At 42.0% G+C, this 26,628-nt stretch overlaps 1 protein-coding gene across 3 annotated transcripts in view; it reads left to right on the top strand.

Annotated features, from left to right (window-relative positions):
* The window catches only part of BCAT1 (branched chain amino acid transaminase 1), a 101,029-nt gene that overhangs the window by 57,792 nt on the left and 16,609 nt on the right, over positions 1–26,628 (top strand). For all 3 annotated transcript variants that reach the window (XM_082665505.1, XM_082665504.1, XM_082665506.1), the window contains exons 6-9: positions 8,327–8,490; positions 15,771–15,913; positions 22,021–22,106; positions 24,741–24,881. In XM_082665505.1, the coding sequence (XP_082521631.1) occupies positions 8,327–8,490; positions 15,771–15,913; positions 22,021–22,106; positions 24,741–24,881 (534 nt within the window). The remainder of the gene's footprint in view (positions 1–8,326; positions 8,491–15,770; positions 15,914–22,020; positions 22,107–24,740; positions 24,882–26,628) is intronic.

Raw genomic sequence — 26,628 nt, 5'->3', positions numbered from 1 at the left:
GCTCCTCCAAGGTAAGAGTGGTAATGGTTTTGAAATTTGGAGGAGAGAGAGCTGCTACTTTTTTATCTTCATTTTGCTCATGTTTTGGGATTACTTGGTAAGGAGAGGGAGTGGAGGGCCCTCTTCCCCCACAGAAAATGTTGGAAATAAAGTTCACGGTGGATATTAGGGGAGGCACTTGAGAGCTAGGGGAACAGGTTTAAACAACATGGCTGTGAGATCTCCCAGTAGCTCACAGTCTATTGGTTGGTGCCCTTGCAAAGGAAGGACATGCCTGGAGTGGCCAAAGCCATCTGTGCGGGTGAATATGTGATATAAAATATAAAGACCCTGTCCCTATCTCCTTCCTCTGCTGGGTAGGGTTGGCCTTATGGAGAATGGGTGATATGAGAGATAATTGATGGGGGGAGTTGAATGTGGGTGGGGGGGTGAGGGGGTGTGTGGCATATGGAGATCTTCAAGGATAGGGGCAAGGAGACAGCTTTTGCCATAGTCTAACCATTCTGCTCTCTACGAGGTAATTGTATGGTTACCAGATTTTCCACTAGGTCGTATGAATGCCAGCAGTAAGGCCAGAGGATAAGTACCTAAGTGGTCCTTTGGGATCCTTTTCGATGCCTTTTGAAATACTATTAAGAGCCTACATAATGAATTTCATGAATTGCAGTCTCCCTCATAAGCTTTAAAGAATTGGGACAATTTAAAGAGTCATCTTCTCCTTAAGTTTCTGACATTTTAATATTGCTGAGTTTTTAAATATTATTATTTAACTTCAGACTAAGAAGAAGTAATTTTTTAATTTTGTTGAAACGTTTCTAATCTCAAAGCACTACCTTCTAGGTATCCTGAGGTGCTTTCCCACTCTGAGATCTGATTCTTCTATTCCTAGTTTGTTGAGAGTTTTTATCATGCATGCAGGTTGGATTTTGTTGAATGCTTTTTCTAAATGTCTTGACATGATTATGTGGTTTTGTCCTTTATTATAATGTATTATATTAACTCATTTTTAGATGTTAAAACAACCTTGTATTCATTGGCTAAATCATACTTGCTCATGGTGAATAATTCACATTATATCTTGCTGTATTCACTTCGTGCAAATATCTTGCTACGAATTTTTGTGTCAACGCTCATGAAAGGTGTTGGTCTGTAGTTTTCTAACATACCTAGTTCTGTGATTTAGTCAATTCTTTAGAGTCCTGGAATTCTGTAATCTAGAGTTAGACAAGCTTTTAAATCTGATTTTATAGTCTGGCTGGTTGTCCCAATAATCCTGTCTATTGGTAGCCCTCAAATTTTTGCATATGAATCACCCAGGTGTTGTTTAAAATACACATATTTATCCCAATCCCCAGAAATTCTGGTCGAGTAGGTCTGGATGGTGATTCTGATGCCTGCCCAGATTTAAGAACCTCAGTGATAAAAATCCTGCCAAGCAGTCCTCTCCCACTGCACTCTATCAACTTACATGTTGGATCACGCTTTGGACCTAAGAATCAAGAAGTTTTAAAAATCTGCTTTCCAAGAATTGAAAGCAATAACTGATACCATCTGATGAGTCAACACTATTTATATTTGGTTGCTATGTTTATATCAACTAGAATCTTCTAATTCATGGTATAGGCAGAAAAAACAATAGCCTGTAATTCAGAAATGAGCGTGATATAAATAGCATTCAGTGAAGTATATGGGTTTAAACATTTGTGCACCACATGAATGTGTATACAGTCCAGTCTGGTAATTATCACTTGTTGCCTTTTCATGGTGGCTACATTTGATATGTGAGCTACTGGCTGGAGGATTGGAGCCAGTGGGTTCTAGGTCACTAGGATTCTTTCATCGGCAGGCGGACTCTCAACCACTGCGCCACCAGGGAAGCCCTATCAGGCCACTCTTAACAATGGACATCATCTTGAGGCTGTTCTTGACCATTTCAACATTATTACAGGGGAAGATTGTTTTTATTCTCTTTGTTTTTACTTTTTTGGAGTGTTGGTGCACATGGTTAATAATGATACCGCGCAGTTCAATGCACTTACCATCGCCGGGCAGAAGGGAGGCCCTCTCTTTGTTTTTTAATTCCCTTTTATCTTCCCTACTCTCATCTCCTCTTCCGCCATTGGAAATCATTCTTATGTATTGAACGAATATTCTTTTGGTTTATATGGGTTTTAAGTATCTCTTATTACCTTGGATGCCTGTAATTTTAATTTATATAAATGATTTTGTCTTACACATCTCATTGTGTCTCTTAACATTTTCCCTCTGTGCTGTGTTTCTCATTTCTATCCAGGTTACTACGTGTAGATCCAGTCCATCACTTCTAACTGCTGCAGAGTTCCCCATGCTAGACGCTAACCACACTGTCCTAGTTCCTTTACTGGGATTCCATTTCCCTGTTTCCTTATATGCAATGAGCAGTTTGAAAATATGCAACCTAGGGAATTGCTGAAAGAGTTACTGTTTCCCTGAAAGATGTCGTAGGCCAATCCCAGGAAAGTCCTGCTGCCTTTCAGGGAGGTCCTGGTTCTCTTTGATGAAACACAGTGGTCCAGTCTGTCATCACCCCCATCACCTGGCTTTGTGAAGTTCTCCTAAGTGCCAGGCGCTATGCTTGGTGCCATCCCTGCACTGACTGACAGCAGCCCTGTGAGTAGGTGCCACTGGCATCACTTTAGAGATGAGGAAACTGAGGCCCACAGAGGTGAAATCAGAACCCCTGTGTTCTTGCCTCTGTGCTGTATCATGTTTTATGCACTGGTTACTGTGCTGTTCTAGGGATGCTACCTCCCTGCCTTCATGGAACTCAGTGTCTCATGGAGCTTGTGGGAGTGTCAGACCCATGGAATGAATGTGTTGGTAGATGTAGGTCAGTGTGGTGAAGAAATGGGGCCTGGTCGAATAAGGCTGCTTGTTGTGGTAACTCGGATGGGAGCTAATAAGTGCTTTCCCGTCTTGTTTCTGTTTTTGTTTTTTATGGTAATTTAGTTTGACAAGGATGTCAATACAATTCATTGGGGGAAAAAGTATAATCTTTTTTTGAAAAATTTTTATTGGCGTATAGTTGATTTACAATGTGGTGTTAGTTTCTGCTGTGCAGTAAAGTGGATCAGTTATATCGATATATATACATATATACCCACTCTTTTTAGATTCTATTCCCATATAGGTCATTACAGAATATTGAGTAGAGTTCCCTGTGCTGTACAGTAGGTTCTTATTAGTTATCTATTTTATATCTAGTAGTGTGTGTATGTCAATCCCAATCTCCCAGTTTATTCCTACACCCCGTCTCGTTTTAATGTAAATCTGCCTTCATGTCCATTTCCTTTCCTCCTCTGAGCTACCAGCTTTCCTGCTCTCAATTATAGTTGACATAATCATTCCAGATTTTATATATTGTATTATATATTTTACAATATGTTATATGTATTCTATAACACATGTATAGTCACACTAAGTCTAAAGTTCATTCACAATGCTTCTGAGTTTAGGAATATCAGTTTTCACATGAAACCTGCCAGTATATTTCTGGGATTTTAAAGGAGGGATTTGGGGGAGGGAAAAATTTGATTAGAAAATTCAGATAGTACCAAAAGTATACAATGGAAAGGAAGTTTCCTTCCTACTCTTACTCTGATCCAGAGTCCACAGTTCACCTCCTTCTGAGCAATTCCTGTTGCTGGTTTTTCTTATATCTGTCTAGAGATATATATAGATAAATATACACACCTCTTACCTGCTTACATGTGTTTGTATATTAAGTATTATCCTTCTTTTTACAAAAATGGCAGTAACTCTTTGCCCAGTTTTTGCCAATACTCAAGACTGTTTTCAAATGATTTTTCTTATTGGCTGTGTTGGTTCTTCATTGATGCACGTGGGCTTTCTCTAGTTGCGGCAAGCGGGGGCTACTCTTCATTGCGGTGCGTGGGCTTCTCACTGCGGTGGCTTCTCTTGTTGCAGAGCACAGGCTCTAGGCATGTAGGCTTCCGTAGTTGTGGCGCATGGGCTCAGTAGTTGTGGCACACAGGCTCAGTAGTTGTGGTGCGCGGACTGTAGAGCACAGACTCAGTATTTGTGGCACACAGACTTAGTTGCGCCACGGCATGTGGCATCTTCCTGGACCAGGGCTGGAACCCGTGTCCCCTGCATTGGCAGGCGGATTCTTAACCACTGCGCCACCAGGGAAGTCCAGAGAAGGAATGTCTTAGTCAGCTTGGGCTGCCATGACAGAATACAAAGATTAGGTGTCTTAAACACCAGAATTTATTTCCTCACAGTTCTGGAGGCTGGAAGTCCAATATCCAAGTGCCAACAGGGTGGGTTTCTGGTGAAGCCTCGCTTAGTGGCTTGTATATGTCCACTTTGTCACTGTGCCCCTCAGGGCGTTTCCTCTGTGTTGGGGGAGGAAGAGGGGTGCGGGAGGGAGCAGAGTGCACTTGCTCTGGTGTCTCCAGGCTGACAGGATTAGGGCCCCATCCTTTTGACCTCATTTAACCTCAATTACCTCCTTAAAAGCCTTATCTCCAAATGCATTCACATTGTGGGGTCAGGGCTTCAATGTATATATTTTAAGTAGAAAATTGAGGAAGAATCTGAAGGGTTCTGTATGGTTTGAACATGGGTTGCCTAGACTATGAGAGCTGTGGTGAAGGCTGAGGGTAGAAGGAAGGTCTGGTTTGAACTCTCTTCACATTAGGAAATCCTGGGAATTTCACTTTTTTTTTTTTTTATCAAACTCATATCGAAAAAGAGCTCTGGACTAAGAGTAGAGGGTGTAGAGCTTAATAACTGAAACTTCGGGTGAATCATTTGAGCCTCAGTTTCTTCAACTTAAAAATAGGAATTATAACCCTTAACTTCCTGGATTGTTGGATTTTCTGAGATAATGGCTATGGAATGTCTTGGAAACTGAAAAGTACTGTGTAATTATTGAGGATGCGGTACGCGGGCCTCTCACTGCTGTGGCCTCTCCCGTTGCGGAGCACAGGCTCCGGACGCACAGGCTCAGCGGCCATGGCTCACGGGCCCAGCCGCTCCGCGGCATGTGGGATCTTCCCGGACCGGGGCACGAACCTGTGTCCCCTGCATCGGCAGGCCGACTCTCAACCGCTGCGCCACCAGGGAAGTCCCTGCCACCTGGCAGGCGGATTCTTAACCACTGCGCCACCAGGGAGGTCCCTTTTGATTAATATTATACTATCATAAACTACTCTTAATTGTAGGAGTAGTGCAGAATTTAAATTGCTTTCCATGAAAGAAGGGAGAATTAAGAAAAAGGAACAAATAATGGTTCCTTGAGTGTAGAAACAGACCTAATCACCAAGTTCCCTTCCTGATAAAGGAAGGGAACTTGGTGATTAGGTCTGTTCCTACCTTAAAGTTACATTCCATAAAGTTTCCCTGTTTCCCTTCCATAAAGTTACATTTTATTTATTCTCACTCATGAAGCGGTGACCATTTTCAGTAAAGTCATAGTTCTTTTCATGAAAAGACATTTGACATAAATAATCATTTAAGGATGAAGGTGACTGAGCTATGATCAACACCAGTACTTGAAGTGCTTGTAGAGCATGAGTTGACCTTGCTTAAATTTAAAATAAAATGTTAGTACACATAAACACATTTTTTTCTCAGCACTGAAGAACTCTAGTCTATTATTTACCTGCTTGCTAAGAGTAAAAGTATTGCTTGAAGATTTATCAAGATACTCTTTTCTAGAAATAGATTTAATGCATGTTATTCTGTTTTCCATCTGTGCTCTCTCTACTACCACCTAGTGGAATAAATGCAAGTTTACCTGTCAATTAAATCAGGGGAAGTAAATGAATAAGATGAAATTTATCTCTGAAAAATATTTCCATGATCATGAGTTATTGTTACTTTTTAAAAAATATTTACTTATTTATTTGGCTGCGCTGGGTCTTAGTTGTGGTGTGTGGGATCTTTGTTGCGGCACGCGGGATCTTTTAGTTGAGGTACGTGGGCTCTTAGTTGCGGCATGTGGGATCTAGTTCCCGGACCAGGGATCGAACCTGGGCCCCCTGCATGGGGAGCGTGAGTCTTAACCACTGGACCACCAGGGAAGTCCCTGTTACTTTTTTTAATAGTGTGTAGGTTGCAAAATATACGTGAGTGAGAAAAGTCCAGGCATTCATGTGGTATCTAATAAAATGCTTGTTAGCTTGTCCATAAATAAGCTATTTTATTTAGAACACTAGAAGCTAGGTAAATTACTGAGATGTGTCCTGCATATTGTATTTCTAAATTATGTTGAGAAGCTTAATTCCTCATTATAATGGTCAATAAAATTTTTTTTAAATATTAAGCTTCAAAGCATCGCTGATATGAAGTGTACTTACGTAACTGATAGGTAAATAAAAGTGCAGAGATAAGATAGTCAATTTTTATCAAAGTTGGGAAGAAAGGCAGATGTGTGTGTTATTCTGAGGATTTCTTTTCCAAGTAACGAAACCAAAAAAAGCAAATGGAGTTTAAGTCTCCTCATTCTTCCCTCGTAGGGGTGTCCTCTTTAGTCCCCATTAAAGAACAGACACAAATGAGCAAAAAAACCAAAACCTGTGGTCGCTTGCTGACTCATATCTTTTGTTTGTTTTTGTTTTTTTTTTGCGGTATGCGGGGCTCTCACTGCTGTGGCCTCTCCTGTGCTCCAGACGCGCAGGCTCCGTGGCCATGGCTCACGGGCCCAGCCGCTCTGCGGCATGTGGGATCTTCCCGGACCGGAGCACGAACCCGTGTCCCCTGCGTCGGCAGGTGGGACTCTCAACCACTGCGCCACCAGGGAAGCCCTGACTCATTTCTTTAACTCAGTTATCCGTCAGCTATAATCCGTTTGCTCTGGGGCCAGCCAAGCCCCGCGTGGTCCTCACGTTCACATGGAGTGTGAATGGACTCAGCTTCCCATTTCCTGCGCCTTTCCGGTGGCATCAGTGTGCACATGTACAATCACATTTTATTCTGCTCACGGATATTTTCCCTACCTGATTCTTGATGATCTGGGCACAAGTAGTGGGTGCGGGGCCTTGAGCTAATAGGTAGTGGAGGAAGAGATTTAATTGAAATTCAGAAAAAAATATATCCCTAGGTCCACTTTCAGTCAGTTTCATCGAATATTGCAACAGCCACAAAATCAGGGGAACGGAGTCTCCTCTCATTATTTCCACGCCATACTACCACCCCATCCAGGCAGACCAGGTTCCTTTTGAAGACTAGACACAAGTATTTTATATCCCAATACTTAATGTAAGAGTCCTGACTTGTTTTCTTACTCGTGTGGTCTTGAATTGCACAGGATAGCCCAGTGGCCTTTTTTGCCTTTATAATACGTAGCCCTCAAAACTTTTCAGTCTCTCAGTTTTCTTCAAAAAACAACTGGCAGTAATTACTTAGAACCGCTTCTGTGCTGGAGGAATTTGTATGATTTCGCATCGTTGGCTTGTGATTTTCCAGTATTGGTGGGAGAGGCCATTTTCTATCTTTGTCATTCCTGACACGAGTTCCTGAGTCCTTCATCCTCTTGTCTTTTTTGGGGGGGGGGGGGCGGTTACCTTGTCTGGCGTCTTTGCTTCTGGTGCAGCTGCGCTCCTGCTGTCTCTCACAATCAGGTGTGCTAATGGCACACTCCCCCGAGCCCACTGCCTGCGGGAGGCACTGGCACGTCCAGAAGCAGAAGAGCAAGTTAGAGAAGCAGATATTCGGTTTCACCCCCAAAGACTGAAATCATGTCTAGGTTCTTCCCTTTTTCAGTTCCCAATCAATGCAACACTGAAAGGTGTTATAGGGCTAGTTGTTAAAAATATACTCCTCTGAAAAAGCCTACTATTAAAAAAGTTGACAAATTTGCTTTTCCTTTAAAATCTTAACTTAGAAAGCAAAGTAAAATGGAACCAGAGTACCCCATTCTCGGTGTTCTCTTCTTGAAAGAGAAGACCATCAGGCTTGTGTAACTCAGCTTTAGAAGTAACAGCTGTCCGGGGCTTCCCTGGTGGCGCAGTGGTTGAGAGTCCGCCTGCCGATGCAGGGGACGCGGGTTCGTGCCCCGGTCCGGGAAGATCCCACATGCCGCGGAACGGATGGGTCTGTGAGCCATGGCCGCTGAGCCTGCGCGTCCGGAGCCTGTGCTCCACAACGGGAGAGGCCACAGCGGTGAGAGGCCCGCGTACCGCAAAAAAAAAAAAAGTGCACTTAGAAGTAACAGCTGTCCGTAGTCCCTTCTGGGAGATGGTTACAAATCTCTTCTAGACTTTGAGACTGGTGTCTGCATTTTAAATTAACAGCTGTGTGTACTTTTGCTTTATTACAGCCTTCTCTGGGAGTCAAGAAGCCTACTAAAGCCCTGCTCTTTGTAATCTTGAGCCCAGTGGGACCTTATTTTTCAAGTGGGAGCTTTAATCCAGTGTCCCTGTGGGCCAATCCGAAGTACGTAAGAGCCTGGAAAGGTGGGACCGGGGACTGCAAGATGGGAGGGTAAGTCAGTCTGTGTTTCTGTCTAAAGGAAAGAGTCCCTCGTGACCATTTAGTTATTGCCATTTCACTTCAATACAAGTACATATATTAGTTTTTACATTGTAATGCTCATTTTTCTTCTGTGTTTAGTTTTCAGTGTTTTGAATGTGCTGGTTGTTTAAAGGATAACCTCTGTGGCCCCCTCATAAGGGAGAAACATTGACTGTTATACATAGGCAAGAGCTAAAGTAACTAAACCAGGAATAAAAGCAGTGCTTTGAATGAACTACCCCTGGATGCTGGGCCCTGGCCGCAGGCTGAAAGTTGGCATTCAAGAGCATCTGGTGCTGGGGCCCAGGCTCCCAGTTGGCTCCAGGGAGTCCTGTCTGGGGAAGATGCCTGCTTCACTGAAGTGCTGTCTTCATTGCCACAGATTGTAGACATACCTGCTGCCAACTGGCTGAGGGATAGCCGTGCTTTGGCTTGGTCAGGCCAGTCGCATAGGCCATATGTAGCTGGCTGGAAATAAAAGAGCATTTGCAAGTGTTAGACAATTTCAGGGGTGGACTTGGCTGTGAATCGGGAATGCCCTGATGGGTGAACAAGAATTGCTGGATTAACCGGCATGGCTCTTCCTTTGTGTGTATCACACACCCAGGGCAGCAGCAGGCCCGCAAGGTGACTCAGTGACCGTCTTCTGGGCCCTGTTAACAAAATGTAGATTCATGGAGCCCTGGCAGAATTGAAGGATGTGCTGCTGGGATGCCAGAGAGACATTGACAGCTGGCTTTGACCCCACCATAGACTTTATTTCTTTCTTTTCTACCAAGAAAATAGCATGTTGACAAAATTCTATGTCCTGTCATCCCTGTTGGTGTTCCCTCATAACTGCATTCCCTCAAGGGGTTAGAGAAACCCTGTTGGAGTCCATTAAACTTTTTTCCTTCTGCACTAGAGCACTCCTTCCTGACTATGTCCTAGGCTAGCCAGGTCCAAAACTACTGTTGTTTGCTCTCTTGATGTCTTTTTTACTTGTTCAGACTTCTTCACAGAGCGTATGCATATGCACCACTGCATACCACCTGGATTACTCTATGAAAACTTCTCTTAGGGTGCAGTAAAGCAACGATCTCGATGAAGAGATAACAACTTAAACGTTTTTCTTCTTTAAACCTTGCTCTCTAGCTCCCCCTTAGGGAAAAGTTAACATGGGAACACTGAGAAATTGGAGGGAAATCTTTAGTTTGGTGTCTAGGCAGATTGTTATTTGTTATAAAGAAGATATAATGCAGTCTCACAGAATATATGATCACTATAGGGCAATTAAAAATAAATACTTTCTGGGACTTCCCTGGCAGTCCAGTGGTTGAGACTCCGCGCTTCCAGTGCTGGGGGCGCGGGTGTTCGATCCTTGGTCGGGGAACTGGGATCCCACATAACATGAAGGTCGGCCAAAAAAACAAATAAACAAACTTTCTGTACAACACAAGGAGTGAGCCCCAGTGTTACTATGTACACCTAGTGTATCAATATTGGCGGGGAAACTGAAGTGGGGGAGTAAGGGTATATAGGAGCTCTATGTTTTGCTCTGTTTTTCTGTAAACCTGAAACTGCTCTAAAAAATAAAGTCAATTATAAAATAGTTAAGCTCAGTTTGACCAGGATCAGTGGAAGTTGACTTGAAATCTCTTAGAGGAGAGAGTACTAGATCTCATAAGTAAAAGGAAAAATGGCGAGAGGGCAGGCGGGAACCAAAGAATGGACTTGTCCCACACACGCCTGTTGTTTCCAAGAAGTTGCAAAGCTCTCTACTCCTGTCCTTCCCACCTGGAGGAGTCCAAGGGAAACAAAGGATTTTGCATTTACCATCATCCAGTTTAGTTGACAAAGACTTTTGTCAGGAACCTTAGATTTGTGTATTATTGCTCTTTTCTAAACATAATTAATTTATTAGTTACCTTCTAAGCTTTTTTTAAAAAATCAATTAGTATTTATTTATTTATTTTGCAATACACGGGCCTCTCCCTGTTGTGGCCTCTCCCATTGTGGAGCGCAGGCTCAGCAGCCATGGCTCACGGGCGCAGCCGCTCCGCGGCATGTGGGATCTTCCCGGACCAGGACACGAACCCGTGTCCCCTGCATCAGCAGGAGGACTCTCAACCACTGCGCCACCAGGGAAGCCCCCAATTAGTATTTATTAAATAGCTATTGATTTTCATAAGCTCAAGAACTTTCTGCTTTCTATCTCAGTGAATCGGAGGAAGGGAGAGGAGAATATATATATATATATTTAATTCTAAGATTATTTCACTGTTTTGAAGCCATCAGAGATAATATTATCCTTTTATTTCTAAGTGTACTTTAGTGAGAAAAGTAACAGTGGCACACGGTTGAAGGAGAGTTCTAGCACAGTGGTTCTCACCTGTGGGTGCAAATTGAAATCACCTGGAGGAGCTTTGCCACTGAGTGATGTCCGGGTCCCCCGTTAGAGATTCTGGTTTAGTTGGTCTGGCAGATAGCCTGAGCATCAGGATTATTTTTATTGTGCAGCTAATCTTGAGAAGCACTGAGCTAGAAGTCAGTCTTTCATCAGAGGAACATCTTGATTCCCAGGCAATTTCTTAGTTAATTTGCACTGATTCAGGCCTCTCCCTCTCTCCATCTTAATCTTCCTCCTTTTTTCCTTATATTCTCTTTCTGCATTTGAGTGCAAGCTTTGAAGTCAGAAGGACCTGGCTCAAAAACCTAACTCCTTGGGCATGTTACTTGTCTAAGCCTCAGTTTCCTCATTTATAAAGTCAGGGTAATAATGCCCACTTTACCTGTGAGGATGAAGCGAGATAATATAAAGTGCATAGGACCCTGGCTGGCATATAGGGAGCTCTCAGCAAGTGTGGTGTTAGAACCAAGCAGCTACCAGAGTAGACTTGGGAATCAGATATCTGAGAGTCATACACATACATAGTCATACACGTCACACATCTGCGTAATCTTGTACAATTAAGTCCTCTCTTCCTTCAGGTCCTCAAAAGTATATTAAAGTCTAGGGTTGTGTTGAGACAATTCATTGAAATAATGGGGTTAAGCACTTAGTACCCTGCCTGGTAGGTGGTACTCTCTCAACAGACAATAGTTTCTATTGTAAGGCTCTCTTTCTTGTTTCATCTCCAGGACTCTCTTTATCTTAAGAGCAATCAGTTGGATTTCACACAATAGAATTTACTCTTTGGGAAGGATATATTTAATATGTCCATCTCCCAGATTCTTTTAAAATTATATTAAAATATTTTCCATGTAGACAGTTTTCCCACTTTTTCATTTTTCTCTTTCCTCCAAGAACATGTGTTTCTCTTCTGAATATTGGCAGCACATGGGAGGAAACCCAAATATATTACCAAGGTATCAATTACCCTGTGGCCATTAATAATACAGTTTACACCTGAGAGAGAATTTTTTTTTTGGTTGCCTGGGTCTTCATTGCTGCGCGCGGGCTTTCTCTAGTTGCGGCGAGCGGGGGCTACTCCTCATTGCGGTGCGGTGGCTTCTCTTATTGCAGAGCACGGGCTCTAGGTGCACGGGCTTCAGTAGTTGCGGCACGCGGGCCCAGTTGTTGCAGCACGCAGGCCCCAGAGCGTGTGGGCTTCAGTAGTTGAGGCTCAGGCTCAGTAGTTGTGGTGCATGTTGCCCCATAGCGTGTGGGATCGTCCCAGACCAGGGATCAAATCCGTGTCCCCTGCATTGGCAGACGGATTCTTAACCACTGTGCCACCAGCGAAGTCCTGAGAGAGAATTTTGATACACACTTGTGTTTGGGGAAAAACACCACCTATAAATAAGTACTCCGTTTCCTTTCAATGCACTGAAGCAGTCGGGATCTTTAATTCTTTTTCCTGCCCAAGTAGCTTTATGATGCTGGGGAGCCATGGTTTTGATTCAGCCATACTCTCAAAAGTGTATGTTTGTTTTTAGAAGTTTCTTTGAAAGGCTAGATATTCACACTGAAAATTCTCTATGTGCCTTTTTTTTTTTTTTTTTTTGCGGTACGCGGGCCTCTCACTGCTGTGACCTCTCCCGTTGCGGAGCACAGGCTCCGGACGCGCAGGCTCAGCGGCCATGGCTCACGGGCCCAGCCGCTCCGCAGCATGTGGAATCTTCCCGGACCGGGGCACGAACCCGTGTCCCCTGCATCGGCAGGCGGACTGTCAACCACTGCGCCACCAGGGAAGCCCTCTATGTGCTTTTGAACAGACCAAAGGGCATTATGCTTAGGAGAGAAATTGTTTCTTTGTCTTCAGATGTTTGTCTCAACAAGTTTATCTTATGAACTAGAGAAAAGTCAATTAAAATAGTCATTAAAAAACAACCTTAATTTCATTAGGCTATAACAGGCTTACATAGCCTGTTTCTTGGCTTTTATTATTTTATTTTTGCCAAACAATCTATGCAGTATATCAAGCAAGTATTTTTACTTGCCAAGCGAATTCAGTGATGCACAATATGAACTGACTTGCTTTAGTTCATTTATAACCCAATAGTAGAAGCAAAAGAGCTGCATCTGGGCCTGCTGGCTCCAAACCCATGCTCTTTCTACCAGACTCCCCCTGCAGCCTGGTTTAGACTCATTCAAAAGTACTCATGATGTAACTCAGTTATTGCCTATTTGCCATTAAAAACAAAAGCCTCCTGCATATCAGAATTGTGTCATCTCCAGATTGACTGATAATTTACGTTTTATTACCTGTGTTTTGAAGTATACATATTGAGGGTCTTTTAAAGGAATCTTAACATCTTGGATTGAGTAAACCCCTTCATGCCCCAGATTGCAATAGCCTTATAGTATGATGCCTGTTTCCCATAGCTTTCTAGAATAGTTTAGTTATTAGTCAATAGTCTTTGAGTTACAAGTCAGAAAACCAGCTCAAACCATCTTAAGCAGAGAAGGGATTGATTGGCTCATGTAAGTGGGATGGTAGCTGTGTTCTAATAGGAGCTCAAATCATTGTTGCCAGGTTTCTTCTGCCCTTGCCTGTGTCCTGCCCATGCTGCTTCCTCCCCAGTCCCTCTTCCCTCCCTTTCCCTCTGCTTCCGTCCTACCTCCGTCTCTTGTCATAGCTTCTGGCTTTGTGTTAATTTAGGGCCCTCCTACTTCAGATGCCTTCTCCTTTGAAGGCTGGTGATTATGGACACAGTAGACCCAGGCTTATGTCATAGCACACAAGCTGCCGCTACTGTCAAAGGGAGAAAATACATCTTTCAGGTTTCATACATTAAAATGAAGGGTGAATGAACTCAAATAAGAACTTATGAGCAGCTTAGTTACTTGCCCACCCTTTTGTTCAGTCGTGGCAGGACAAGATGCTATGATTGTCAACCCAAGCAGAATGACTTGGCTCCGTGGGAAGAGCCAAAGAGAATATAGTGGGAAGAGTACGTGTGCAGATGAGAATGGCACGTAGCCACTATGATATATGGCTTTTGTGCTTACCTTACACTTTGACTTAGACGATACTATAGTTTTTAATCTCGCCCAGGTGTAAAAGAGATCATTAAAAGGCCTAGGTGTGTATTTTGTAGAAGGTAACATTAATGCTTTGTAGCAGTTATTGTTATATGTTTGATTATTTCTGTGTACTTCTGGGGGTTCATGGTCCGAGGTGGGCTTAGGGTTTATTTCCTATGCCTAATTGTCATGGCAGTTCTTCTCAAACTTGTTTGCTACTATCCTCTGAAAGCCAAGGAAAGTGAATTATATAACCAGGGGCATAGAAAGGCAAGCGAGCATCACATTTATTTGAGGACTCTCATGTTTTGTCTAAAACATTGATTCATATTTTGTATTATACTCCATAATTTTCCCATTTAAGTTTAATAAAAGATAAATTTTTTTTTTTTTTTTGCTGTACGCGGGCCTCTCACTGCTGTGGCCTCTCCCGTTGCGGAGCACAGGCTCCGGATGCGCAGGCTCAGCAGCCATGACTCAGGGGCCCAGCTGCTCCGCGGCATGTGGGATCTTCCCGGACCGGGGCACGAACCCGTGTCCCCTGCATCGGCAGGCGGACTCCCAACCACTGCGCCACCAGGGAAGCCCAATAAAAGATAAATTTAAATATTACTTCCTTTTCTCCTAAAGCAACATAAAATTGGAGAACTCGTTAATGAAGACAGTGAGAGCTAGGCATCGTTATGAATGAATCTACCCATGCCAAATGAAATTTTTTTTAACATCTTTATTGGAGTATAATTGCTTTACAATGGTGTGTTAGTTTCTGCTTTATAACAAAGTGAATCAGTTATACATATACATATGTTCCCATATCTCTTCCCTCTTGCATCTCCCTCCTTCCCACCCTCCAAATGAAATTTTAAGGTATAAAGAACATTAATATTTCTGTTTAGTTTAGAATTCAGTTCTCCTTCCAAATGGTAGACCATTTGTGAAAATATACCTTCTTAAAAAAAGTCAATTCCAAGATATTTCAATTTCTTATCTCTGTAGTTTGAGTTTATTCTCCACGGGCCGTGTGTGTGTGTGTGTGTGTGTGTTAAATGTCAATTGTATCTTACACTCTGATTCACAGAGGAAAGTGTTCCCCTAACAAGTTTACTTAAACTTCTCCTAGGAGTCAGGTAACGAATGAATGAATGAATGAATAAACTACTAAACTACATTGTCATTCCAGGAAGATATGCCATGTTCCTTTGATTTTGAGTAATCCAAGGTGAATAGTGCTGGTTGAGAAAAACAGACTCTTGGAATACTTTTTGGTTAAAATCAGGATTTTTAACATCTTGCCTCACCTTTAAGGGAATTTAGACCTTGGACATTAGGCGTTTCTTGGTTATACTGAAAGAGGTCTCAGAGCACAGGGTTGGTGTTCTGCTAATTAATAGCTGTAACTTGATAGTAGTTACTTCTCTAAGCCTCAGTTTCTCATCTGAACCATGGAAATAATGATTGTGGCTAACTCACAGTGTTGGTGTGGGGTTTAAATGAAATGTAAAATTGATTGGTATGTGAAAAAAATAATAAGTTTTTAAGTGTTGCTAACTTGTCTCTTTACCTGTGTTTAACTTTTCAAGTTAGAATTCCATGATTTTTCTTTGCTCTCTCTTTCTCAAATGAGTGCAGTTAGACCATTTAGGTTCTCTAATGGGTTTCCTTTAATATTATGCAGTTAACTAGAGAGTATATGTTATTAAAAACATAGTACATTGACTACATCCACACGTGAATTAAAGACTTACTGGGAGGTAGGAGCTAAAGTATAGTCATAATCAGTATGTTTCCTCTTTCTTAAAAGGAATTACGGCTCATCTCTCTTTGCCCAATGTGAAGCAATGGATAACGCGTGTCAGCAGGTTCTGTGGCTCTATGGAGAGGATCATCAGATAACTGAAGTTGGAACAATGAATCTTTTTCTTTACTGGATAAATGAAGATGGAGGTAATCCACTCAGATTTCAGCTCTTGGCTCTTTTTGAGTCATTTTCAGTGGGACTGGAAAGAAAAGAACTAGAACCTTAGAACAAGAGAATAAGTAACACGCTTGCAAAATCTAAGAAATTCTGTGCTTTTGCTGTCCAAGTAAACATGAGTTTAAGTTTACAGCATTTATAAAGATTTTGAGTTTTATTTTTGTTTTTTGGCTTTAGATGTACTTACTACTGAGATGTCAACTGAAGGAATTTATTTATTTATTTATTTTTGGCTGTGTTGGGTCTTCGTTGCTGTGTGCGGGCTTTCTGTAGTTGCAGTGAGCGGGGGCTACTCTTAGTTGCGGCGAGCAGGCCTCTCGTTGCAGTGGCTTCTCCTGCTGCAGAGCACAGCCTCTAGGCGCACGGGCCTCAGCAGTTGTGGCACGTGGGCTCAGTAGCTGTGGCTCGCAGGCTCTAGAGCGCAGGCTCAGTAGTTGTGGCACACGGGCTTAGTTGCTCCGTGGCATGTGGGATCTTCCCGGACCAGGGCTCGAACCCGTGTCGCCTGCATTGGCAGGGAGATTCTTAACCACTGCGCCACCAGGTAAGTCCCAACTGAAGGAATTTAAATCTCCACAATTTGAAGATATGCTGCCTTATCCCCTTTACCATCTTATCATTTTTCCTATCTGAAATCCCTTGCATTTGGAGATGGGTCCCGGATCAATTCAGTGGTTATTTACCATATACTATGTATAAAATGCTGTAGTAATAAACACAGTCTGCTGTTTCTACTGATACGAAATTGAGTGTACTCTCTTGTTGTAATTCATTGAACAATCATTGCCCTTTCTGCTTTTTTTTTTTTTGCGGTACGCGGGCCTCTCACTGTTGTGGCCTCTGCTGTTGCAGAGCACAGGCTCAGCGCATGGCTCACGGGCCCAGCCGCTCCGTGGCTTGTGGAATCTTCCCGGACCGGGGCACGAACCCGTGCCCTTTCTGCATATTTTGACAATACATTAGAAGCCTTGCATATTTACCCTGGAGCTCAGTTTGAATGAAGAACACTATTTTTAAGGACAGATCGATCTATTTGGGTATTGTTTTTAGATTCGGGTTCATTTGAAACTATTAATATATGTTACTATAAAAATCAGTACTTCTTTGTTACCTTTAATATCCTGAATGCTCACTTTATCCCTCTTTGCGATTATTTTTTTTAATTAGTTGGCAGAGACCATAGCAGTTCGGTGATGTTTTGGCAAAGTCTATGGTATTAGATTAAATGGTATTTTTCCCAATAATGGAGGGAAAAATACATATATATGCATTTATTTTCATTAGAATTTTAATAGTCAAAAAATTTAAAAACATTTTTAGGCCTGTTTACATTCTTTAGGCTGTTCATTTCACAGTACTAAGTGCTGAGACTAGAAATGTAAAATAAGTTTCTAAATACTTGTGAAGTCTCGGGATTGGTTTTAATTCAAATAGTAAATGAAATTTTAATTTTAAAGCAGCTGTAGTAGCCTCTATTGCTCTTTTGTTATTTGGCTACAAATAGAGGAAAATGGTGATTCAAATGTGACTTCAGAGCTAATTTGAGCATTACTTGCAGAGTTATAAGATGAGCCTTATATTTCAGTCAGAGTTAGAATAAACAGAAGGTGTAGTGAGTACACCGTGTCCTGGGGTTGACCATTGGTAACCCTTAGCATATGAAAAGCCAGGTATAGATCATGCTCATTCTTCCATACCTGCTGTTTGTACTTGACACTCTTGAAAAACAAAATTTGTACTGGAATATTTGTGATTTCTAAATTTGAGTTATTTCATATGACCTGTATCAAAAGCCGTGCTTGGGGGCTTCCCTGGTGGCGCAGTGGTTGACAGTCCGCCTGCCGATGCAGGGGACACAGGTTCGTGCCCCGGTCCGGGAGGATCCCACATGCCGCGGAGCGGCTGGGCCCGTGAGCCATGGCCGCTGAGCCTGCGCATCCGGAGCCTGTGCTCCGCAACGGGAGAGGCCGCAACAGTGAGAGGCCCGCGTACCGCAAAAAAAAAAAAAAAAAAAGCCATGCTTGAATGTTGACAGCCAGTGTTGGACAGGCAGTATTACTTAGGAGATAATAAATTGATTCAACTCATTCTTTCCACTTGCCCACTGCCATCCCCACCCCCCAGAAAACCCACACAACCCCAAACAAAACCAGTTACATCATACAGAAGTGGCACCATCCTTATTTATGGATGGGAGATGTCAGGATTTAAGCACAGTCTGAATCAGAGCTACATGATTTAACCAGAAACACCAGAAACTGTCCTGGTGAAAAATGACCCATTATGCAAACAGTAATCATGAACCACTTGCACCATGGCTTTTAAAAGTCAGAGGAGAAATGAATGAATTTCTCTCTGGCTCTTATAAAATATACAAGACCTTAAGAGTTACTCTTCAGGTTATGGTTGCCTGAGATAACTTTAGTTTTAATGTGAAGATCCTCCGTCAATTTGAGGCTGTTCACCTGCCAGATCAGATAAAATTTGAAGGAAGGAGAAAGGAAATGGAATAAATGTTTGAACAGTACTCTGAGAAGTAAGTAGAAAGTCAGGAATAACCTTTGGGCTTAAAAAAAACAAAAGACATTGAAGCAACTCCCGTAACTTTGATTTACACCATGTGGCTTTAGGAAAATACAAAGAATAATGTGTTGAAAATCAGAAGAATATTGATTTTCCTCCCCCCTCCCCAACTTTACCAAAAGCAGAGTTCTTCCCATGAGCACCCACTCTCACTGCTCCTTTGGGACAAGGTGGCTGCCACAGGGCTGTGCACTATTTTGTGGCACTTGGCCTGAAACTCATGTGGTTTTTTGTTTTGTTTGTCTTTGTTTTTGTTTTTGGAGCAGAGAAAGGTTTATTGCAAGGCCGTGCAAGGAGGTGAGATGGCTCATGCCCTGAAAAGCCTCGAGCTCTTATTTTTGCTTTTAAATTGAAGTATAGCTGATTTACAATGTTGTGTTAGTTTCAGGTGTACAACAAAGTGATTCAGTTGTATATACATATACGTGTGTGTGTGTGTGTGTGTGTGTGTGTGTGTGTGTATTCTTTTTCAGATTCTTTCTCCTTATAGGTTATTACAGAATACCGAGTATAGTTCCTTGGGCTATACAGTAGTAGGTCCTTGTTGGTTATCTACTCATGTGGGTTTTGATTCCAGTAACAGCAGCCCTGGTTGTAAGATCGCACGGCCCCGTATTCTCCTTTTTTATTCCGTTGATGAGTAATTTAACACACACGCTTGCTATTCACTGTTGAGAAAACAGTTTTATCTTGTACCAGACACTGGAGCTACCTTGAGAGTAAGACTCAGTTGTTGTGGTTGAGTTCACAGTTGGTTTTGGAGGCATTTACACCGCCTCTGCTTGGAGCACTCTTCCTGCATGGCTGCTTGCCCCCCTCCTTCAAGTCTTTGCCGCATACCCCATTCTCAGAAAGGCTTTCCCTGGATTCCTTAATACAAATCTTAAACTCTCTCCCCCAGCACTCCCCATCGCCTTCCCCATTTTTTGCCTCCATCATCTGACATACAATTTAATATAATTGTTTGCCTCTGCTTGTTAGAAAGTAAGCAAGGAGTTATATCGGTTTGGTTCACTGCTGTATCCCTAGTGCTTAGAACAGCCAACGGCACTGATACTGATAGACACTCAGTGTATATTGTTGAACGAATGAAGAATTGTGCTGATGGTGTTTGAGGTATTCCTGGTTCCCATTAGTGCTTGAATTTGGGAAGTCACAGATGAATCCAGCTGTTATTGCTTCTAAATCCTTCATCTCCCCAAAATGATTTCTCTGTCAAGAACAAGCTTCATTCGTAGGCTCTCTTTTCCTCCTGTTGAGCAATCTGGAGCCCGTTTTGGCTCTTGTAAGCATGTTTGTGGTTGCAGAGGAAAATGAATATTTCTCACCCAAATGTTGTCATGTCATCATCTCTGTCTGGCAACCAGAGAAGCAGATGTTCTGTTCCTTGACCTCAAGCTAGTGGTTACAGTTTTGGGTGTTAAATATATTTCACAAAACTGCATTTGCACATGACGGGCCGCTGTTTTCATTTAACTTTATGCCGTCTTAGAGCTCAGCAAGTATTAGGAATGGTCCCGTTTGGGAACACTAGAAGTGTTTGTCTCTATGTGTGCAGTGTGTATGCATACGTGTACACACATATAGATCTATACATCTATACATCCAGCGAGCTTGCTATTGCAAAACACATGTTTATTTTGAGACAGACACTTCTAAACAAGACAGAAAGTAGCCCTAAGAACAAATTTTCTTCTTTTGAGAAGTGATTTTCAGCAGATAATTTTTAGAAACAAAATTCAAAGAAATCATACTGCTGTATCCTAGCATAAAGGATTATTCATTTATTTTCTTATTCAAAAACATTTATTACATACCACTCAGGGCCAGGCACATTGCTGAGGGGACACAGGAATGAACAGAAGAGTTTTGGTCTTCCAGAGAGCTGGGTTGTCGAGGATGTCTGATGTGGCCACAGTGGAGTGGGTGAGCCCAGACCACAGTTTACGAAAGAAAGGGCGGTGGCCACAGTGTTGGGAGACTTAGGCTCTGGTCCCGACTGGTCCCCAGCGTCACCAACCTTGGCAAGTCACTTATGTTTTTAGGGCCTCAGTTTATCCTTCTATAAAATAAGGATTGCACTAGGTGATTTCTAAAGTCTTTTTTGCCTGCATCAAATGGCTTTGGAGCGCAAAGACTGATTTCTACACTGCTTTAGCTACCCAGTGATCCTTCCCAGCATCCCTTGTGAATTCCTCTGCAGACACATGATGGGCAACCCATCATCTGTTACAAGGCTCAACGTGTATATAAAGTGATGGTTGAAGGTTTGAATTTCTCACTAGATTCAGCTTCCTGGGTGCCAGAGGTGAGGAGGAGGGCGGATGTTGAGCACCAGAGACATCCTTCTGTAAGGAGGCTTTGTGGCTGGCGGACCACACTGACTCCTGCAGACAGGTCATAATGCCAGCCCTCGCCACGGTTGGGAGTGTCTGCGGTCATTCTCAGAGTAGACCAGTGTCTGGGCCTTGGGTCTGTGAGTCACCCGTGGAGTGTTATTTTGGATTTTTTGGATTTCTTTTTTTCCTTCTTTTTTTTTTTTAAATTTATTTATTTAGTTTTGGCTGCATTGGGTCTTGGTGCTGCGTGCAGGCTTTCTCTAGTTGTGGCGAGTGGGGGCTACTCTTTGTTGTGGTGCGCAGGTTTCTCACTGCCGTGGCTTCTCTTGTTGCAGAGCACGGGCTCTAGGCTTGCGGGCTCAGTAGTCGTGATTTGCAGGCTCTAGAGCGCAGGCTCAGTAGTTGTGGCTCACGGGCTTAGTTGCTCTGAGGCATGTGAGATCTTCCCGGACCAGGGCTCAAACCCGTGTCCCCTACATTGACAGGCGGGTTCTTAACCACTGTACCACCAGGGAAGCCCCTTCTTTCTTTATTATTTCTTTGTTAGCCATATACATGCCTGAGCCCACTCGGAGCCCATTACATCTGAATCTCAGAGGGTGGAGTCAACATCTCCATATTTGATGTGGATACTTCACCAGGCTTGAAAATCACTCTGGATAGACTTGTCAAAGGCCAGTGTGGGAGCAGTGATGGCCTGAGTGGGCACTGACACCTCTTAGGGCTGGGTTTCTCCACAGTATTCATAGAAGGTTTGGTAATGCCCAGTGTTTCTGAGTAAGGGTCTATCTACATTATCCTAATTACTAACCAGCTTTAATCCACTGAGGTAAATTTTGACTTTGGAATGTTCCTCTTAAGAGTATTTTATAACTCTTACTGTTTGTTAGTGGGAAGCCATCTCATTTTTCACAGGTTAAGGATAAATTGAAGATGGTAGGATGACTGATTTCCTTTCTTGTTCCTTTTTTTTTAAAAAAACATAAGGATCTACCTGAAGTATGAGTTGATTTGGAAAATTTGACAATGCAGAACAGTGACCTCCTTTTCATGTTTATCACCAGCAAAATTGCAAGAAACTTTTTTTTTTTAATGGGTATTGATAAAAGGCATGGCTAATAAAGTTTGAAACGATTCCAATTTCTAATTGACAGAGGAAGAACTGGCAACTCCTCCGCTAGATGGCATCATTCTTCCAGGAGTGACAAGGCAGAGCATCCTGGACCTGGCACACAAGTGGGTGGGTGCCTTTGACATGAACCACTTTTATAAGCATGGAACAAAAAGTAATCCAAAAAAGTCCAGCTTAGTATTGAAATAATATCCTGTAGTTCCAACCAGTGCTGTCTAATCTTTAAATCTTAACTTGAGTGAAAAGAACTCTTCTAGAAGGACTGTCTTGGTGAGACTATCAAGTAAGTATTGTTTGTAGGGAGGGCAGGCAGAAACCAGTTCAGCAGGTCGTCCTAGTGCAGAAGTATTCTAGTGCTAGTCTCAGGCTTTATACCAGGTGTCTCCTACCGACTCATCTGGTTTATCCTCCGAGGGCTTCCTTTTCGCCAGCCTTTAACTTTTCAAGTCTGAGTGTGTTGTTTCCAAATGGCAGTGGTACGTAGTCCTTCCCTTCCTCTGTTTATTCCAGTGTAACCGTGCTAGAAGTTAAAGAATTTTACTGACATATAAATGCTTTCTAACATGACAGTATTAGTTTCGCGGTCTTCTTTCTCCCTCCTTCCTGCCCCCTGTCCTCCCAAATTCACATACATGCTTATTTTAACATCTAAACATTCAAGCAAATGTAAAGTTGTTTTCAGTAGCCTTTCTGATTCAAGTGACACAGGCACGTGTGTTAAACCATTCGGTGTTGGAAGTGACTTAGCATATTCAAGATGAATATTGAATGAGTTGATTAATCTGGCAAAGGTTCCTGGATGGGACTTTTGACCCATGTATTGAAATGGTCTCCAAGGGACAAGAAAAGGCTTTGAGCAGACTGTGGTGAAACAGTGCTAATAGGACAAATGTTTAGAAACACACACGTCTACGAGAGTACAGTTTCTCTGGAAAAGGCTTTGGAAATAGAGAAAACGTGCTATAAATAATTCTCAAAATCCTGAAGTAGACAAGACCCAACTGCCGCATGCTGGCTGGCGCATTGGGCATGACATTTACAAACTGTTGGTATAATTTCAAACAGCTTGCCCTGTCCTAATTGTGTTTTCAATTGGAAAGATGCATTTTCCAAGCTCAGTGATTTTTGTTTTATTAAAGAAAAGAATCAACCAAGTACAGAAGGTTTGATGAGAAGTTCCAAGTGGAAATTCCCCCACACTAATGATTTGCTAGCGTGAAAAATAGGTTATTATAGAGGAAGTTTCTTCCTGACTCCTTAGCTGTAATTTATTTTTAAAACTGTGAGACACAAATGCCAAGAGGCCCGCGGGGGGTTACCACTGTTTGCCAGGTAGGGGAAATTGTCCAAAAATAAGTGAGGATGAGCAGAGTAAAAAGAATTCTGTTTATGTACAAGAGATTTTTTCTTTTCTTTTCTTTTCTTTTCCACAACGCAGAACTCAGCTTGTTCTCACTTGGCTGATTTGCTGGAATTTATTTATTTATTTATTTGCCTTTGTACAACTTAATTGCAATCGCAGACTGAGATAGGTTGAAACTTACAAAAAGCCATATTTCTGTTGCAGGCATATTTCCCTACCCTTCCAAATATACTTACAGCATGATGCATTCTTCTTCTAATGTTTTGAATCTTTCCAAGGGCTGTGATTTCCATTTTTATCTATTGTGGATTTGTAGATTTTAAAAAATACTCTCATCTTATTTTTAAAAAATGGATTCATTCGTTGTTGCCCTTAATTCAAATAGCCTCCTGACAAGCTTTGAACTTTAACCACTAACATAGGAGAATGAGAGTTAAACAGATTAAAGAATGAGTATTAAACAGTTTAAACATAGCTTAAAAGCATCAGATTTTTTTTCCACTTCCTATCCTTGAGCAAATAAATAGTTCAGCTGAAGTCGATGAGCGGGTATACCAGTAATTCTGTGATTAAACTCAACCTAATACAGCACCAGAGAGAAGGAAGAGGATTGCTGCTGTGAAGTCGACTGAATCAGTGAATTTAGGAAGAAAAAATATACAATGTAATTTCTCATATAAAGTCCAAATACACGATGTTTTAAAGTAATGAAATGTTTCCGATATTTAAATTCAGTCTCTGTTTCTACTCCATAAAAGAAACAGTAGAAAGAGGACCACATTTGGAGCCAGTCATTATCAGACCTGAGTTCAAATCCAGTTTCTGCCATTTACTAGCTGTGTGGCCTTCAGGGTGTCACTCAGCCTCCTTGAACTTTAATTTCCTCATCTGTACAATGGGGATGATATTACCCACCTTAAAAATTAGAGGACGTGGCATGTGGTGGATGCTCGATAAATGGTGGCTATAATTATTAATATTAGATAATAATATATTTTCTCTTATGATAAATAGGGTTTAGAATACACATTAAGTAGCACTTGGGGTGCATCAACTTGTGAGACTTTGGCCATGATAACAAATAAAAGGCAGAAAAGCAGGCGTGTATTAAAACATACCATGTACTCTGTCATGCTGATCTTACATTTTCTATTCTCATCATCTCATTTAAAGATGCTGTGACCTTAGAGTAGGTTGCTTAGCATCTCAGTGTGTTTCTCAATAAGATGGTGTCGATCTCTCCAGCTTTCCCTCTAAGGACAATTATGACATTATCTGAGTTCAGTCAGAATGTAAAGTAGAATGGTCCATACCACCGGGCATTTTTTTATATGCCTTTTCCTTAAAAATATATTTATTTTTATTTCTATCCCAAACAGGGAGAATTTAAGGTGTCAGAGAGGTACCTCACCATGGACGACCTGAACACTGCCGTGGAGGAGAACCGCGTGAGGGAGATGTTTGGTTCTGGTACCGCCTGTGTTGTTTGCCCAGTTTCGAATATACTGTACAAGGGTGAGGTAAGACACTGTTTCTTCACTTCCTATCATTTTCAAACATTTGCCTGTAATTTAATTCTTTAAATATGTGGACAGAGTGCTAGTTGGACCCAGGATGCGAAGGATTTTTTAAATAACTTAGCGTTCTGTTAACTGTGGCAGTTTGTCCCGATGAACTTGTGTTAGCAAATGACTTATTCATCTTTCCAGTGGTTTCCTGTAAACTCCAACAGTTTTGTCCTTCATTATCATACCTGCCTTACATCAGTTTAGGGATTGGAGATGTACCAATAGACCTACACTCATTTCTTTCTATCATCTCACTAAGGAAGGTTTTACAACTAAGTGAAATTTCAGTCTCTGGTTTCTAAAAGTACTTCTGAACTACTGGAGTAGGAATAGCAAATTATTAAAGAAAACTCATTTGAATGATCACCTCCTACATTTTTCATCTTCATCATTATTAATTAGACCACTTCATAAAAAATTTTCATTTGGCAAACCTCATGGCATTTACTAAAATCTTTCAGAAGGAATTCAAGCATTTAGTTAGAAGAAATTTCCTCCTAGTAAATTAATCTTGTTTATATGTGCTGTACATCCATTTTCTTGTTAGTTTTTTTACTTTCCTCTTTACAACACAGCTCCAATACTTATGATTAACATCGTCATCTAACTTCATAATTCAGAGGCATGTGGGCATTATTTTTATAATGTGAATGAATTGGCTTAAATTACTCATAATAAATACAAATTCTATTGTTTTTTTTGGTTTTTGTTTTGTTTTTGTTTTTGGCTGCATTGGGTCTTTGTTGCTGCGCGTGTGCTTTCTCTTGTTGCGGCGAGCGGGTTCTCATTGCAGTGGCTTCTCTTGTTAAAGAGCTCGGGCTCTAGGCCCGTGGGCTTCAGTAGCTGTGGCACACAGGCTCAGTAGCTGTGGCTCATGGACTCTAGAGCACAGGCTCAGTAGTTGTGGTGCACGGGCTTAGCTGCTCCGTGGCATGGGATCTTCCCGGACCAGGGCTCAAACCTGTGTCCCCTGCATTGGCAGGCGGATTCTTAACCAGTGCGCCACCAGGGAAGTCCCTTCTATTGGTCTTTTTCCCTCCCACCCTCCCTATCTCACCCTTCTAGCTGGTCACAAAGCACCGAGCTGATCTCCCTGTGCTATGCAGCTGCTTCCCACTAGCTATCTATTTTACATGCCACTGTCTCACTTTGTCCCAGCGTACCCTTCCCCCTCCCCATGTCCTCAAGTCCATTCTCTAGTAGGTCTGCGTCTTTATTCCCGTCTTGCCCCTAGATGCTTCATGACCTTTTTTTTTTTTTTTAAGATTCCATATATATGTGTTAGCATATGGTATTTGTTTTTCTCTTTCTGACTTACTTCACTCTGTAGGACAGACTCTAGGTCCATCCACCTAACTACAAGTAACTCAATTTCATTTCTTTTTATGGCTGAGTAATGTTCCATTGTATATATGTGCCACATCTTCTTTATCCATTCATCCGTCAGTGGACACTTAGGTTGCACCCATGTCCTGGCTATTGTAAATAGTGTCTCAGTGAATATTGGGGTGCATGTGTCTTTTTGAATTATGGTTTTCTCTGGGTATATGCCCAGTAGTGGGATTGCTGTATCATAACGTAGCTCTATTCTTAGTTTTGTTAAGGAACCTCTATACTGTTCTCCATAGTGGCGGTATCAATTTACATTCCCACAAACAGTGCAAGAGGGTTCCCTTTTCTCCACACTCTCTCCAGCATT

The sequence above is a fragment of the Grampus griseus genome (genome assembly GCF_964374135.1).
Source record: "Grampus griseus genome assembly, chromosome: 11".
NCBI classification, from domain to species: Eukaryota; Metazoa; Chordata; class Mammalia; order Artiodactyla; family Delphinidae; genus Grampus; species Grampus griseus.
This window is presented reverse-complemented; position numbering and strand designations above follow the sequence as displayed.